Raw genomic sequence first — 18,224 nt, 5'->3', positions numbered from 1 at the left:
ATGATATTATTTCTATCATGCAGCTTTCTGTTTCCAATCTTGTGTTATGCAAAGCTTAAAATGTTCAGCATTGGAAACAATTGTACGATGAGCCCCCATCTCCACTAACTGGTCCTCAGAATTCCTGTGTGACCATATTGTCTGGTCACGTGTGGAACCAGTCCTTGCTGGCTCTCGCTCTCTCCTTCAATGATCCATCTGATTTCTGAAGCACCTCACAGTGAAATACCGACATCGACATCAGGCTACCTCCCATGAAACCCTTCAGTCTGCGTATCTCAAACTAGGGACTAATGATCGTTGAGAGTTCTCTTTCTGAAATGCAGAAATGGTAACGGTGCCATCTGACAAGGCTGGGAATTGCACAGGACCCTGTGTGAGTCAGCCCACGGACATACAGAATTTAGCGCTGCTCAGGAAACCCCCCTGGATGCCCTCCCAGTTAATTGCCTCCAGCCCCGCCCCTGGGAGCAGCTCCCCTCCTGGCATTTCCTCCAGGCAGTCCTCTGCTTTGCACTTCTCCTCGGTGGGCCCACGTGCTTTGAACGCTGGCTCTGGCCTGGTGCACTGGGCACAGCGGTCTGACATTCATCCTGCCTGTGTATTTGCTGGGGATGCTGGGGCTTTTCACCCTCAGGGGGCCATGCTGGAGGAGGGGCCTCGAATTGTTTTCCTTATGAGACTGGCCATTGCAGGGCCTTCTGTGCAGTAAGGGACCCTCCTGCCACCAGCCTGGGTAGCCACTGTCCCTCCACTATGTTGAGAGTCCCCGTTGGTCCCATCCCACTCTCTCCCAGAGAGAACTGCTGTGACTACTTGAGTATACATATGTTACATGCCTGTATAATGAGAACTTGATTACACGTGTGCACACCTATCTCAGTAAACTTGAAAAGGATATTTCCATATTATTGGGATTATGCACTACATAATATTTTCCAGCCATCTGCACAGCAATCCGTTACATTGAAGGACCAAATTAATTTAATTAGTCTCCCTTGTTCAACAGTAAGATTGTTCTGAAGGAGATGCTACTACAAGCCTCCCTGTGGGGTCTTCCCAAGCATCCCTCTCTGTGGGCATGGGGCAGGGTTCTCCTGGGATCAGTACCAGCAGTAGAATAGCTGCAGGCAGGGAACATACAGGTGAACAGTGGGTGAGCAGTGTGGGAATTCTCTCCACGAGACTGTGCCGGGCAGCACGTGGTATCCCAGCCCCTACCTGGCCGCCCCAGGGCAGTCAGCTCCCGCTGTGCCCCTGCCAGTCCTGGCGGTCAGCCACCCTTTCTCACCGCCAAGCTCCACCTGGCCTTCCCAGGAAGCTGCCTTCCACCCCCTATCCTTGGATCCCGGGCAGACTGGTGTATAACTTTTCTCCCAGAAAGAATGTCCTCTCTTCCAGAAAGGATCTGTCTCCCGTCCTGGGACTGAAGGTCCCTCTGCGCCCTCAGAGCTGGTGGGCAGCGGGAGTGTAGCGGGGGAAGTACAGCTCCCTGCAAGCTGGCTGTGCTCACTCTTGGATTCACTTTCTTCTTGGGGTTTTTGCTGTTGGAGGAACAGGGTGAGGGCAGGTAGAATGTAAAAGGAGCAGCTGTCTGGGCAGAGCACAGTCCTTTAACTCAACATCTCTTCTGCTCAAAACCCTGAAACCTCATCCTGGCTCCACATGCCTACAATTCCCAGAGTAAATCAGACCCCTGAGAGCTGTAGTTCCTGCAAGAGGGCAAGTGGCCAAGAGCAGGGCCTGAAGGGCAGCAGGGACACAAGGCAGGGTACAACGCATGGTGCAGAGGGGCGCTGTGCACCGTTCCCAGGGGTGCCGGCACCTGCCGTGCTCTGGGCTCTCAGCCCTGCCCGGAGCTGCCACACTCCCTGCGTGTCACAGACACGGGAGTAGAGGCTGTTGCCAAATTTCCCCACAAGGCTCAGGCCAGCTAGGTCCCCTCTAGGGTTTCAGGCTCAGCAGTCACAGCACCATGAGTTGAAAACCAGAGGCCAGGGTGTTCCAGAGGAGCTGCGTGATAGCTTTTCAGCTGGGTCTAGAGCAGAGGTGGCATCCTCTATGGTCCTGGATTGGGCACTGACAGCAGATCCTGACCCTCTGACAGCCAGGTGTTGGGGAAAGCCACGTATCCTATTGAAACCCCACATTCTGTTTCCACAAGAATGGGCCTGGCTTCTCTGGTTTCCATTCTTCCATAGGCCCCCAGAAAGAGGGGGGGTCAATAGAGAATTGACTCCAGGTGGCAGAAAGTCCCCAGGCCCCTAGGTGTGCGTGTACAGCTCAGACATGACACAGGGCTGACTCACCAGGATGTGTTGGCTCCTCTCTCAGTTATGTAAGGGTTGCCTGGTCACTGCCTGTGCCCATTCGGGGCTCCTTGGTATTTCAGAGCATAAACCTGTGGCTGAGTTTGCCCCTATAGAGGGAACTAGGCTGGGTGCCTTTAATGGATGGACTTCGTGGGTCATGGGAAGTGGGGAGGGGCCCCTGAGTGCTCTAGGCACAGCCCAGGCTCCTGAGCGTGGGCCCTCAGTGAGCAAAAGGAGAGGATTTGGCCAGGGGTTTGCCCAGATGTTGGTTCAGCTACAGCTGCCTCCTCCCTAGAGTTCATGGGGATTCTGTTTTGGGGGCGGCCTGCCATAGTTGTGATCTGAGGAAAATACCTCAGCGCTTCCTCACAGAGACATTTGGATATTACTCTTGCAGATACAAATGAAGTCAAGGTTATTGGAAAAGGTTTTAAAAACATACAGAAGGATGAAGTTGTGTGTCAGTTTCGACTTGGAAAGGAAACGGCAAGTAAGTAGCCCCTCCTTTCCTCCAGTGACAGCTGTCCCACAGCAAACCAGACCTTCAAAGCCCGTGCTGACCATTTGCTATGTACACAGTAAAAATAAGCAACATGGACAGTGGAAGGGGTAACTGGTTGGGAGCCTGAGCACCTGCCACTCGTGCCCAGGACTTAATCGATCCCCAGAACCATCACACACCTGGGAGCAGCCTCTCCTGCAGCCCTGGCTGGGTGTGGGGTGGGGTGTGCCCTAAGAGCTGCATCCCCCTCCCTTTCCTGGGCTCTCACTTCCCTTGAGAGGCAAGGACTCGAGTCCATTAGTCTGTGGGAGGGAAGTCGAGGCAGCCCCAGGGCTCTGAGTCTCTGCCAGGTCTCCCTGCATGGTGTGTTCACTTGAGATTGAAAGATGATGCCATAAAAAATCCTAAAGGATCCACTCCAAAACTACCAGAACTAATGCCTGAATTCAGCAAAGGTGCAGTATACCAAACTAATACACAGAAATCTTTCCCATAACCATACTTAGCATTTAGTTTTCATTATAAGCTCCAACAAAGGGGTAAGAATGTTCAGAAGGTCGTAGCTAAACTGACAGTTGAGTCAGCAGCACGGTACTTGGTGTGAGGTAGGTGCTCTGAGGAAGGCAGAGAACAGAAGCCAACATCTGCCAAAGGGTGGGCTCTGCTTGCCAAGGGCCACAGGAGGGAAGACGGGGATGTGGGGACATGTCCATTCACATTATTTGCATGTAAATTTCTTCCAGGAATAGAGGCTGTATCTGTGCGAGACACCTCCATTACATGCCCAGGACCGAAGTTAAATAATCAGGGCAAGTAAGTGAAAAGCTCAGGGAACGGGTCAGATTTGGCACTATGGCGCGACCAGCGGGGGGTGGGGGGGGTGCCTCCTCTGGCCGAGCTGCTCACACCTGTTCTGGGAGGGCTCAGAGCTTCCTCTGCACCCACCTGTGTGGGTGGTCCCCTGAGGGGCTGTGACCCCCTGTCACCCAGGTTCTGTCAAGGAGGGCAGGATGCAGGAGGGGATGGGCCCCAGGGATGGTACCTTTGGCCCAGGCAGCCTTTCAGGGCCAAGCCAGCATACCCTGTCATAGGAAAGAGTTTGGAAGGGGACAGCAAACAGCCCGCCTGGCCACTGAGCCCATGGCCACGAGGGCATCTGGGCCATGCAGGGCTCCTCACGGCCTGCTCAGCCTTCATTGCAGAGGTTGACCTCATCTTGCCTGGGGTGGGCTCTCCTGTCCCGTGCTGCCTCCTCTCTGGTGTCCTGAATGCCCACTGATCAGAGCCATTACAACGAGGACCACTGTCAGACTGCAGGTTGAGCCAAGTGTACGCACTGTGCCATCTGGGCTGCTGGTCACCGTCTGCCCTTTCTGTGCTTTAGGGCCGTCTTCATTGATATCAGCCTGAATAATGGCCTCTCCTTTATCAAGACCGATTTTCGATGTCAGCAGGAGGAGCTGTGTGACCTCCACGGTAAGACTGCAGCCTCCCTCTGGGACTATGCTTAGTCCATTCACTGGATGGACAGACACACTGGGAAGCACAAGGCAGGAGCAATGCCCAAGGCAGGCCCAGCAAGCAGCCTGTGCAGCTGGGCACCTGCAGCACGTCACAGCCACTACAGCCCCTTAGCCCTTCACTGGGGAGCTGTGCCCCGACTCTCAGAAGTGCCCTGGGAGTCCCTCTGTAAAAGTGTCTGGGGCTGTGCACCCTGAAGGCACATGACACCGACCACTTGGAGCTCCAAGCGGACTCCGGAACAATGCTGAGACCGGCCCCCTGACTCCCACCTTGCCGCCTCCCTGGCCTGGTTCTCCTGGTGGGGAGTTCAGAGCTCCATCTGGGTCTGGCTTAGGTGAGGGGTGTAAGCTGGAGGCTGTGTGCAGGGAGCTAGAGCCCAGGCCCTCAAAACTTGGGTCCCAGACCCAGGAGCCCTGGAGGCTGGGACCACCTGTGGCCCTACATAGTTGAGGTGAATTTCCACAGCACTGGTGCTCCGGTCCAGCTGTGGGTACAGCCCCTGCCCCCAAGCCTGGCTTCCAACAGCCCTGACACTCCTGTGCATGTCTGTTTATACTTATCCCTGGGTGTCTGCTCACAGATCAGCAGACAGAACTGACCCATTTGCCCATCAGGAGTGCCACCCAGTGACAACCGCCCTTCAACAGGCACACTGGGAAAAGAACTCAGGAGCCAGCTGGTGTCTATTCCCAGCACAGTGGCTTCTCCCCCAGCCTTGGCCTGGCCTCTCCTTTCCTCTGCCCTGCCTCCTGGGCACTGAGTCAGTCTCGCCCTGTCCCTGTCACACTTCTCTGAAGCATCTCACTTGGTGTAACGGTTCAGCACTTGCAGCACCTGAGTGCACAGATGCAGTGAGCTTCTCCTTGGCCATGAGTAACAACAGGACAGGAGCCCCCATTCGTTATGGGTCTGCCCTGTTCTAGGACAGGCTATGAACTCTAAACCTCACAGGTGTCCACTCACTCGCTCCTACAGATGTGGAAGTGCAGTTTCAGAGGGTCTGAGTGGCTCTGTGGAAGGGGGCAGTGAGGGCAAGGCTATGGGAAGATAGACCCAGGGTGCTGCCCTCATCCTGCAGACCCCTTCATCCCGGCCTCAGCAGCGCCCCCTGCACCCTCTGTGTGCCTTCACTGGTGTGCTCCTCCCCAGGCCCCTGTGCTGTCAGCCCAGGCGTGCAGTGGGGGCTGCCTGTCCTCCCAGCACAGAGGATGCCGGACTCCCTGACAAGACTCTGAGGCGGAGCCTCTGTGCAGGGTCGGTGGCCCAGGGCTCTTCAGGGGCCCTGAGGATCCAGCCCTGGGCTCCTTGGCCTGCTGGGCCCTCTCAGAGTGGGACAGTCTGAGTGTAAAGGTGGATTTGGAGGTGTGGGGTGGGATGCCAAGTGATAGGCACCTCAGGTGCACCGAGGACTTAACATGTGTGCTTTCTTCAGGAGAGGACCCCACCTGCCCTACTGGATGCCGTATCACCAGCTGCCCAACGACATACCCTTCCACATGCTGTGCCGGGTGTCATACGACATATTTACCCGGATGAAAAGTCTTCCAGTCCAGTCCTCAGTATCAAAACTCTCTACTGGGCTGTGCCTCTCATGGTGCTGCCCTTTCTTGTGCTGCTCTGGTGTTGTATCAGGCGACGGTGCACTGCATGTGTGAGTGACCCCTGACTACACAGCCCTGTGGCCCAGGCCCTCCCCAGCCCCCCAAAGTATCGGGATTCCTGGCTGCCCCAGAATTCCGCCTGTGGGAAGGTCCCATCAGTTCCGAGGTCATCAGCTGAGCATATGGAAGCTCAGAGCTGCCCTCCCATTCCTGGGCACACAGCCTGGCCTCTAAGGAGCTTTGTGCCTCAGGCTTCCCTCCCCCTGAGGAGAAGTGACCCCAGGCCCTGACTCAGGCTTCTGAAGGACTCAAAGGGACAAAGGCCAGGGAGAGACCTCTACTGTGGATTGGAGAAAACACAGATTCCTCCTGCAATGATGACCCCACAGGGAGGGCCAGGTGCCCCAGGATTGCTCTCCTCGGGGGCAGCTGTGCCTTTACAAACAGACATGGCCTCTGCCCATCTCTGGAGCCCTGTCCTTCCCTCCCAGTCACTACTCAGGACCATGTTGTGCTGGGCCCCGTGCTGGGCAGGGGGCAGAAATGAAGTGGCCCCAGTCCTGCCATGGCAGCTCCAGGTCTGCTGTCTCGACTGGCCTCGGTCCCTGGGGTACTGGGGGAAAAAATGTCACCTTCATGGCATGTGGCCAGTGTCCTGCCTAATGAGAGCAACAGCAAAGGGGCAGAGGCGGGCCCCCGGGGAGGGACGGGCGCAGAGGCCTGGCTAGCTTGGCTCCCCAGGACAGGTGTGGGGGCTCTGGGGGAGGGACCCCCAGAGGTGTGAGAGGGCAGCACCAGCAAGACACCTGCAGGTCTGAGATCTGCAAAGTGGGAGCATGAGGACAGGAAGCCAGGGTGCTGGGTGGGTTTCCCTGAGTTCTGGGCACAGGGGCGGTTCAGGGTGTGCAAAGGAAGGGGAGGGAGGAGCAGGAGGGGAAGGGGAGGAGCTCTTGTCTTCATATGACCTAAAGGCTGCTGTAGAAAACCACCTGGTTAGACGCCTGTACCAGCACCAGGCATCCCAGGCTGAATGTCCCCCCCGGGACGCACAGGGAAGTGTGGGCTCAGCTCAGGCAGGTGGAGCCAGCTGGCCACAGACCCGCACGCAGCGAGCACCCAGATGGACACCCAAAGCCCTGTTCTGTCCCTGTGCTGCAGAGCAGGTCCCCTCCTGGGTGCATGGCTGAGCCAGAGCCCTTCTCACCCTGTGTTTAGCACTCCATCTTTCTATTTCCCAGAAGCCGCCACCAAAACCAGACACGGTAGGTCATGTTTGGTTGTGGTGTTGCCAGAGCCTGAGGGCACACTGGCCTTCACAATGAGGTCCCCCTCAGCCTAGGGAGATCCCCCCGCACCCTGCAGCTCTCATGCCCTGAGCAGAGAGAGAGGGGCCCCCTGTAAGATGTGGGACTCACAGTGACACACAGAGGATACCCTTCTCGTGCTCCCATCAGAGCCTGACCAAAGGCCTCTGTCACTGAATTAGCAACTCGGGCCTGTTTTCAACAACTGCTATGATTCCCACTGAAACAAAGAGGCATTTGTTCAGTCCCCAAGGGCCTGTGTGTAGGAGGCTCTTCCATAGGACTCGCTGAGTTATGGTTAAGAGGCTTGGGTTTCACGACCTGGTCCCCTCCTCTGGGCTCTCATGTATGTGGCGCTGCATTTCACAGGCCTTCATCCCTGAATCCTGACTGAGAGAGGGGCTCTGGTAGAGTTGGCCTTTCAGGGCAGCAGGGCTAGGGAGAGTGGAGGGGCATCTTATGTGCATTAGGCTGTGAGGGAGGCACAGCCCAGGTGTGCACAGAGCCCAAGTATCAGGTGAGCAGGCATGGCTCACCTCAGGTGGGTGTCCCGGGGGCAGGAAATGAGGGCCTGGGTGTTAGTGGAAGGTGGGCCTCCCTGTCCCGGGTCAGAACGCTGTATGGACGCAGGTGGCCTGGGGAGACCAATCTACCAGGGTCACGTGAGCACAGCCCTGTCCTTGCAAACCCTGGCCACCCTCTAAGTCACAGACTCCCAGGACCAGGTCTGTCTAAGGGAGCTGCCTCAGGGAGTGAAGGGGATGTGACAGAATTTCTTGCCCTTTTTGGGGAACAGCCGTATTTGCAAACTAAGAGCTTGCTGGCTTTTCCCTAGGACGGCTCTCTCCTAAGGGACAGGGTGCGACTCCTTGGTCCTTGAGTTCTGCCAGCAAACATTGCAGAGTGGCCAGGAAGTGACAGGTGCAGGGCAGCAGCTACAGTGTCCCAGCCCCAGGAGCTGCCTGCAAGGAAGCAGACACTGTTTTCCCTTTCTAGATTCCGGGGTCACTGGGAAAGAAGTGCCTTACGGTGATTATGTCGTGTTGTAAGAAAGGCGAAACGACAGTGCAGGTGAGAAGGGCCCTAGACAGGTGCTGATACCCCAGGCTGGGCTGAGGGAGGACAGGGGGCAGCCGGCTCCTGCCCCACAGACACGGGCCCAGAAGGCCGGGCTTCTGTGGTGGTGAGGTTATGGGTGCTGGGCTTCGATCACCTGGCGCCACAGTAACAAGACACCGTCCCGGCCTAGAGGCCTGGGAGAGAGAAAAGGCACGAGGGCTCATATTCCCCCCCAACCAGGCTGGTCCCCAGCCCCCGGGGCTCCCCCTTGGCACGGGCGCAGGCTTCTGGGTGCGGGTGGCTGCTCGACAGGTGCCAGTCCGCGGTTCTGGCAGAGCGTGTTGTCCGCCCCAGCAAAGGTTGGGCTTCAGTGGCCCTCAGGTGGATCTGGGAGAACAAACTGAACGGCACGAGCCCGCACAGGGCAGGGACAGCCGGGGGAAGGTCTGTGCCAAGTTCTTTCTGCCATTAACACTCCCCGGAAATGTGAGTGCCAAGCTGCTGCTCTTGCAGAGGTCCCCCTCCACAGAGTGAGGGAGAGAACTGCAGGGGTCCCTGTGACCCACTGGGAAAGGGTGACAGGCACCTGGAGGAGGGGGCCTGAAGGACCCCCATCCCCCAGGAAGAAGTTCTGGGAAGCCCCAGAAGCCTCTGCACATGGCTGATGAGACCAGCAGGGCCACTGCCTGGCATCAGAGGTTCAGGTCTCCTGTGGAAGGTGGGCTCTAGGTTCTGACCAGTGGAGTCACAACCCGGAGACACCATGCAGGGACAGGGGCAGGTACAACAGGGCCAGATAGAGAGTTCAAGCAAGGGGAGGCAAGCGACCAGAGGGTGGAGAAGAGCAAGCTGCTAGGATGGCCTTCGTGCCCAGCAAGGTGAGGGTGTGGACCCTGAGCAACTGTCTGAAATGGTCACCTTTCCAAGGGCCCAGCTCAGGCGAGGAGGGTAGCAGAGTGATGGGTTCTGGGCATGTACAGCTGCCCAGGGATTGGCCAGGCCCCTCAGGACCACCTCTGAAGTCGTCCCAGCAGTGCTGTGAGCCCCAGGTGATCACTTCTTTCCCAGAGGTCAGGAAAGTGGGCGAGGTCACCCCAACAGTACGTGGCAGCACACAGGGATTTCTTAAATGACCTGAGCTCGTGCTGAGGAGAGCTGTGCCCTGTGCATGGGCTCCCCCCCATCTCCCCCTGCCACAGCACTAGAGACCCCAGGACTGTAGTGTTCCAGCTGGACATCCGGACCCTCTCACAGGTGCTGGGGTTTTGGCTCCTGCTCTTTAAGCCTTCAGTGTTAGAGTCTAGGCCTCAAGGTAATGATGGGCTGAGAGGCTTCGGTGTCACTGGGCCCTGCAGTTTCTGCAGAGCAGGAAGGGCCCCATCCCAGCCTGATCTCAGTGCCAGCCAGCCAGCCCAGTGTGCCTGGGGGCATGTTACCAAGGAGTGGCCTTGTGGCCTTGTACCTACTAACAGCGGCAGCCTTGTTCACTTCTGCTCTGGCAAACAGGCTGTGTCTCTGCCCCACTGCCTTCAAATCCCAGAGGAGTTTCTCTCCTAATGCTCCCTTATAGAGCATCCCTCCTAGACACACACACACACACACACACACACACACACACACACACACACCCTCCTAGACACACACACACACACACACGCGCCTAGACACACACACACACACACACACACACACACACACACCTAGACACACACACACACACACACACACACACGCGCGCGCGCGCGCGCGTGCGCGATTCTCTTCCCCATTGCCTGAGCCCACGGCGGCCCACAGTTCATGGGAAACGACCCTCGTGGATCCATCATGAGAGTCAGGTTCAGGATGGAATCTTACCCTCTCACTGAATGGGCGCCCCAGGCAACAGAAGGGCTCCCAGCAAGGGTGACCCATGCCACCCCCTCTCGAGGTCCTTTTTAGACAAAATGGGTGTCATTGTATAAGTTGTTGCTTACACACATTTAGGGAATTTGATCAGAATGATTCTGAAGTTGACTTGAAAAAATAGACAGTTAAGAATATGCCCAAGAGAAACAGTTAATCTCTTTGGGACCTCCCCGTGGGCACAAGAAGGCTGACGTCAGTGCTGAGAAGGGAGATCCAGGTCCAGTGTTCTGGGGCTGTAGGGCCAGAGTGCCCCAGTTTGGCCTTAGGAATGTGGCATGACGGACAAGGTAGTGGGGGGGGTGAGTAGAGTCTGCAAATGTGCAGTGGGCTTGAGAGGTCGGGGTGTCACCGGGCCCCTTGTGGCCTTTCATGCACTAACATAGGCAGCCTTGTTTGTTCTGCTCTCGCAAAAAAGTCAGGGGCTAGGCCAGGGGAGTGGACAGCTCTCAAGCGGAAAAGCACCAGGGGCAGAGTGGGAACTTAGGGACACACAGGGCAGGGTCACAGGCTTTGCATGCATGCAGGCCAGGCTGGTGACCAGTGAGGGGCTTGGCGGTGAGGAGTCTAGCAAGGCAGCTGGGCCCTGGAGCTGGATTCCCAGGCAGAGGGGAAGCACAGCTGAAGGTGGCAGCTGGCAGGAGCTGCTTCTCGGGGAAGGTGATTTTGTGAGGCCTGCAATAGGGTGGATCAGAGCCAGGTGCCTAGGGGAGAGGAGACATTCGAGTAGGTCTGAGAAGGGAGGCCAAGGGCCCTGGCCAGGAAGTAGATACACAGGAAGGTGAGAGTGGACTTTCTGCCAGAGACGGAGGAGCCTAGGACAGGATATGGGCAGAGTGTGCTCTGAGGCTTGATGCAGGAAAGACAGGTTCTCGGAAGCCTGATGTTAGCACGCTCCATGGTGCCCCTAGGTAGACCTGACAGGGGGATCAGTGGGATTCAGGCCAGCAGGACAAGGGTGGGCTTGAGAAGACAAGGAACTTGGCCAACCCCATGAGTGAGGGAAACTACAGCCTTCAGCCCCCGCTGGAAGTTGCGGAGTAGATTCCGGGGTCACTGGGAAAGAAGTGCCTTACGGTGATTATGTCGTGTTGTAAGAAAGGCGAAACGACAGCGCAGGTGAGAAGGGCCCTAGACAGGTGCTGATACCCCAGGCTGGGCTGAGGGAGACCTTCTCAGTGACTTTCTCCCTCTCTCCTCTTCCCCACAGACAGGTGATTCTGCTGTCCCCCTACTGACGCCCGTCGTGGATCATCCTGCCGCACACAGCATCAACCCAGCTGCCATTGCTTCATCCTCAGCACCTGCTCATGGTGCCAGGGTGCCCAACCTGCCCAGATGAATGATGCCACTCATACCTGCTGCAGCCTGGACGCTCTGGAAAGCCACTCTGCAACTCTCACCCCATAACACGATCTGTACAGCACCAAAACTCCAATATTGTTTTTCGTTTGTGTGTTATTGTTTTAAATTTTGGTATGATTCATATACACTTAAATGAGCAACATTGTGGTTACTAGATTCCCCCCCATTATCAAGTCCGCACCACATACCCCATTACTGTCACTGTCCATCAGCATAGTAATATGCTATGGAGTCACTGCTTGTCTTCTCTGTGATGTACTGCCTTCCCCATGCCTACCCCCTACATTATGTGTGCTGATCGTAATGCTCCTTTTCCCCCTTCTCCCTCTCTTCCCACCCATCCTCCCCAGTCCCTTTCCCTTTGGCAACTGTTAGTCCATTCTTGGGTTCTGTGATTCTGCTGCTGTTTTGTTCCTTCAGTTCTTGCTTTGTTCTTATACTCCACAGATGCGTGAAATCATTTCATACTTCTACTTTCTCTAGCTTGCTTATTTCACTGAGCAGAACACCCTCTAGCTCCTCCATGTTGTTGCAAATGGTAGGATTTGTTACCTGCCACTTGAGGTATCATCCCATGTTGCAGTGGGACTTGGTGTAAGTCCCTTTTATTTATTTTATTTTATATTTTTATGAAGGTATGATTGATACATACACTCTTGTGAAGGTTTCACATGAAAAACAGTGTGGTTACTACATTCACCCCTATTATCGAGTCCCCCCTATACTCCATTGCCGTCACTGGCTGTCAGTGTAGTAAGATGCCACAGAGTCACTATTTGCCTTGTCTGTGCTTCACTGTCTACCCCATGATCCCCCCCACACTACGTGTGCCAATCATGATAGCCCTCAATCATCTCCCTCCCTCCCCATCCACCCGCCCCCACCCCTCCCCTTTGGTAACCACTAGTCCCTTCTTGGAGCTGTGAGTCTGCTGCTATTTTGTTCCTTCAGTTTTGTTTCGTTGTTATGCCCCACAGATGAGGGAAATCATTTAGTACTTGTCCTCCGCCTGGCTTATTTCACTGAGCATAATATCCTCCAACTCCATCCATGTTGGTGCAAATGGTAGGATTTGCTTCTTTCTCATGGCTGAATAATATTCCATTGTGTATATGTACCACCTCTTCTTTATCCATTCATCTACTGGTGGACACGATGCTTCCACATCTTGGCTGTTGTAAATAGTGCTGTGATAAACGTAGGCGTGCGTATCTCTTTTTGAATCTGAGAACTTGTTTTCTTTGGGAAAATTTCTAGAAGTGGGATATTTATATTTTTAGTTTATTGAGGAACCTCCATATTGCTTTCCACAGTCATTGAACTAGCTTACATCCCCACAAGCAGTGTAGGAGTTCCCCTTTCTCCGCATCCTCACCAGCATTTCTTCTTCTTAGTCTTTTCTGTGGTGGCCATCCTAACTGGTGTGAGGTGATACCTCATTGTGGTTTTAATTTGCATTTCTCTCATAGTGAGCAATGTGGAGCATCTTTTCATGTGCCTGCTGGCCATCTGGATTTCTTCTTTGGAGAAGTGTCTGTTCAGATCCTTTCCTCATTTTTTAATTGGGTTATTTGCTTTTGTTTGATGAGGCATGTGAGTTCTTTATATATTTTGGATGTTAACCCCTTCTGTCATTTACAAATATATTCTCCCATACTGTAGGATGCCTTTCTGTTCTGGTGATGGTGTCCTTTGCTGTACAGAATCTTTTTAGCTTGCTGTAGTTCCATGTGTTCATTTTTGCTTTTGTTTCCCTTGGTGTTAAGTCCCTTTTAGAGCAGACAGTGCACTCCAGCTGGGCTCATCAGTCCAGGCCCTGCTGAAGGGCTACAGCCCACATTGTCTTTTCCACTAGATGCAACAAACATTTTTTTAACCATTGGGCCACATCAGAGTCAGGCTTTCCTTCTAGCCAGCATAGCTGGGCCAATTCATCTGCTTCATCAACTCATGGAGATGCCAGCAGCAAATGGCGTCTGCTCTTTTTCAGAATTTTGATGAGAATTCAGTAAGTTGGTGAGTCCATTCAAGCTACTTCCAGGGAACCCAGCCTCGTGATCAGACTGTTCTGGATCTTGAATGTGGTGGTGATTACAGATGCTCACAAAGGTGATAAAATTGCATAGAACTACACACACACACACACACACACACACACACACACACACACACACACACACGTGCATGTAAAAAATCTGCATCTATGGATTCCTTTAGATTTTCTACATGGTATCATGTCTTATGCCTTCCTTACTAATATATATGCCTTTTATTTCTCTTCTTGCCTCTCTATAATGGGGAAGAACTCCAGTACAGCTTTGAATAGAAATGGTGAGAATGGATAGCCTTGTCTTGCTCCTGATTTAGGGAGAAATTCATCAGTTTTTCACCAGTTTGATGTTAGCCATGGGTTTTACTTAGATCTTTACCAGGTTGAGCAAATTCCCTTCATTTCCTAGTTTGTTGAGACCTTTGTCATGAATAGATATTGTATTTTATCATATGCTCTTCCATATTCCATTGAGATGATTTTTTGTTCATTAATAAGGTGAATTATAGTGACTGATATTTGAATGTTGAATCCATCTTTTATTTCTGGAAGAAAAAAACCCACTTAGGTATATTCTTTTTATAATGCTTAATTCAATTTGTTAAATTTTTTCACATCTGTACCCATGGACATTTTTTTCATATTTTTTTGTGGTAGTAAAATATTCATGACTTACCATTTTAACAATTTCTCAGTGCATAGCTCAGTGGCATCAAGTACATTCACATTGTTGTGCAGCCATCACCATTGTCCATCTCTAGAACTTCTTCATCATCCCAAACTGAAAGTCTGCACCCATTAAAAACTAATTTCTCATTCTCTTCCACTCTAGTCCCTGATAACCAGTATTCTGCTTCCTCTTTTTATGAACTTGATTATTCTAGGTATTTCATATACGTAGAATCATAAAATATGTGCCCACTTGTGTCTGCCTTATTTCACTTAGCATGATGTTTTCAAAGTTCATCCATGTAGCATGTCTCAGAATTTCCTTCCTTTTTAAGGCTGAATAATATTACATGGTGTGTATATACCACATTTTATTTATCCATTCATACATTCATCTGTCAATGGATAATGGGATTGTTTCCACTTTTGGCTATGTAAAAACCCCCACGGACATTGGTGTACAAATATCTACTCAAGTCCTTGCTTCAATTCTTTGGGTATATACCTAGAAGGGGAATTGCTGGATCATATGATAATTCTATGCTTATTTTTTTAAGGAACCTCCATACTGTTTCATTTAGTAGTTTAGCCATTTTATATTCTCACCAGCAATGCACAAGGGTTCTAATTTCTCCACATCCTCACTAACACTTATTAATCCTTTTTTTAATAACAGTCATCCTGATGAGTATGAAGTGGTGCTCATGGATTTTTGCATCTATGTTCATAAGATACATTAGTCTGTAGTTTCTTTTTTATAAAAGGATTTAAGCATTTTGATAATAAGGAAAGAAATGGGAAGTCAAGGATGACCTGTGATTTCTTGGCTGCAATAGTGGGTGTGCAGTGCAACACAGAATCCTGGAGGAAGAGCAGATTTTACAAGCAAAATAGGAAGGATTCAGACAAAATATACTGATTTAATGTTGGGGAATTTGAGCTCACAAAGACTGTGGGTCATCTTGGTGGAAATATACAGTAAGCAATTGAAAAAACATGACTAATGTTTGAGAAATGAGTAGGAGCAGAAACAGATAGTGGTAAGATCCACCATTTATTTATTGAGAGCCTATTCCATGCTTGGGAATTACCAACCTAAATGTAGTAGCTGAAATCACAGAATGTGTGGTTCTTCCTAGAAAAAGCAAAAATTGAGAAGAGGGTCAAGAACAGAACTTTGAAGAACCAAAATTTAAAGGACTGGTAATCAGTATTCTATTTTTTGTTAGCAAAGAAACAGTGAATAGAGACTAAAAAAATATAAGTGACAGGAAGGAATAAATAGTATCATGGAAATCAAATAGAACATGGTGTTAAAAAAAAAAGAGAGAATAATTTGTCAGTGTTTAAAAAACTCCATTTTATTTTCCTGTTCTATCCTCAGCCAGTGAACATGTTCACCACTCTAATTATTAGTTATCTATTTCTTTTAGTCAGAGTAAAACTGGATTAATAGGGAAAATGGGATTAATAGCGAACTGGATTTATTATAAATAAGTACATTTACAGAAACAAGGTATGAGCATTTTTTGCTAATATAAATTTTTCAAATATGACATCCTAAATTAAGCCTGTTTCTATTTCAGTTGTGAAAAGATTAAGATTTAAAGATCATCTCTACATTTGCCATCATTTAAAAAAATGCAACAGAAAACAAAACCCTTAACAACCAATTAGATGTTTTAAAACATTTATTTTAAAAAGCAAAATAACACACTATATTTACTCACATATATTCCTGTTACCAGATATTTTCAGCAAACAGACATCTTTAAGCATCTTCATCTGCTTTTATCAAACCTTCAAAGTGGCTCCTGCTACTGTTGACAATCACAGCAGCCTGTTGTGGGTAATGTATGGGGAGAGAAAAATAATCATGTATTCTTCAAAATTCAGAAATAATAAAATACTTGAGTGGGTAAAATGTGCATTTGTAGGGTGTTGATGAAGGCCAAAATAGTGATACAATTTCCATACACACTCTAAAATGGAGAATACAAACTCATCACTTACTTATTAATCATTATTAATCAACTAATCAAATATTTTGTATTATTTAGAACTACCAAATTCTAGACTTTTGTGGAATAGCTGTTAAACTGATGAGTACTTCTCAAAAAATTATAATTGCATATGTTGAAACACAGTCTTTTGAAAATGCAGGTAAGCACTTAACATGATAAAGAATCTCATGAAATCGTGTTACTGACCCAACATAATTATTCTGAAAGTAACAGAGAAACAACATAACGACTTAATCATGTGTGCACAAATGTTTTTCTCTCTCCATCCCCCAAAACATCTCTGAATTCAACGAATACCTAATTGGCCTCTATTTGAAGTTTATAAGAGGAACCAAGATGTGTTACATGGTCCTTCCTTGCAAGCAGCTCATTCTGTATAGGAGCAGCAGGCATACCACATACAGAAATACAGCCACAGTGGGACAAGGAATGAGACGTGGAGGTGTAGAAATGTTGAAGTCTTCAGAGATCATTCTACATATTAAAGTAGGATTTAAACAATGAAAATGAAGAATGAGTGGTGGCAGTGGGAGGAAAGTTGGGCAGAAGCACAGCAGGAACACTGCATGAGAAGCAGCCAAGTGAAGAGCATCTCCAGAAAAATAAGTGGAGCCATACATTTGCAAGGAGGTGGAATGCAGGTATGCGGTGAAATGCAGAGGTTAGAAAAACAGGTTGGAGTCAGATTGACGGGTCTTAGATACAGTATTCGTGTGTATAAAGGGTCATTTGAAGGTTAGAATAGGAGTAACATGCTCAGAGTTGTCTGAAGGCAGATGAATCTGCTACTCGGAAGGAAGGTTTCTGTGTAAGACCTCCAGCCATATAAAGTTTGTATTATACTTTAAGGCCTGAATAAGCCTTTCCTGATCTTGAAATGTGAGATACTAATTAAATACAGGAAAACACAAATCCCAATAAAAATTTTAAAAAATCCTAATGTTTTCACAGGACATAAAGTATAATGGCCTCCTTCAAGTAAATGCAAGTTAAGATTCAAGAGTTTAATCACCTCATCTTTTAAAGGAAATGGAATAATGGAAACCAGGAGAAGCAGAAGGACTTGCTTATAATACCACTCTTCCAGAAGTAGAACCCAAAGTGGATAAAGGTCTTTAGAATCCAGGTTCAGTCTTTCATCCACATTACCTGGCATTAAAAATGGTATATATTTGGTAATCATTCTTAAAGAGTCATGGTTTCATTAAGGAGAAGAGAATTGAAGACTCCCCTAATTTTTCGAACCATCAAGCATTAAAATAAAACATTTTCCAGTGGAGGTCCTGAGGAAATCTGTTTTCACTAACTGTTAAGAGAATTACATGTATAATTAAGGGAAGAACATGTATTTCAATTTAAATAAATGGTTGTGCTTAAAAATTTGAAGATGACAGACAGCAAATTCTTTTTTATATTTAAAATCTCCCTGAATTTGTTGCCTTTTTTCTTAGCAAAGTGAAATTTCAGACTAGTTTTATGATGATCACAGATTAAAATAATGAAGACAAAATTAATTTATTCACATTACATGTAACTATAATCAACTTTTGTTGAGTACCTAACAGCAAAGAAATGCTACTGAAAGTAGAGATTTATAATAAAAACAAGATACAGTCCTCCCATTAGTGGCTTATAATCAAATAGGATTTGGAGTACTTGATAAAGATACACTATTTTGCACTAAAAACATATTTAAAAAGTGTTATCTCTATTTAGATATACCTGCTAATTCACTTCTGCATATAAACAGCAAAGAACTGTATAGAACTAAAAAGAAATTTCAATAAGAAAAAAGTCATTTGGGAAAAGAAAAAATGTGGAAGTTAAGCAAAAGAGAAGTCGATGCTAAGTATTATCAATGCTGAGCTGAAGATAAATACCACATATAACAGTAGTATAGTAAGAAAATGAG

The 18,224-nt window shown here is 49.6% G+C and overlaps 1 protein-coding gene across 1 annotated transcript in view; it reads left to right on the top strand.

The window, feature by feature from the left end:
- The window catches only part of LOC140846755 (anthrax toxin receptor-like), a 45,330-nt gene extending 27,632 nt beyond the window's left edge, over positions 1-17,698 (top strand). The window contains exons 11-16 of the mRNA XM_073224436.1: positions 2,710-2,802; positions 3,558-3,627; positions 4,199-4,290; positions 5,771-5,989; positions 11,249-11,323; positions 11,415-17,698. Coding sequence (XP_073080537.1) covers positions 2,710-2,802; positions 3,558-3,627; positions 4,199-4,290; positions 5,771-5,874 — 359 coding nt within the window. The 3' untranslated portion in view covers positions 5,875-5,989; positions 11,249-11,323; positions 11,415-17,698. The remainder of the gene's footprint in view (positions 1-2,709; positions 2,803-3,557; positions 3,628-4,198; positions 4,291-5,770; positions 5,990-11,248; positions 11,324-11,414) is intronic.
- The last annotated feature ends 526 nt before the right edge of the window (positions 17,699-18,224 follow it).

The sequence above is a fragment of the Manis javanica genome, chromosome 16 (genome assembly GCF_040802235.1).
Source record: "Manis javanica isolate MJ-LG chromosome 16, MJ_LKY, whole genome shotgun sequence".
Lineage (NCBI taxonomy): Eukaryota > Metazoa > Chordata > Mammalia > Pholidota > Manidae > Manis > Manis javanica.
This window is presented reverse-complemented; position numbering and strand designations above follow the sequence as displayed.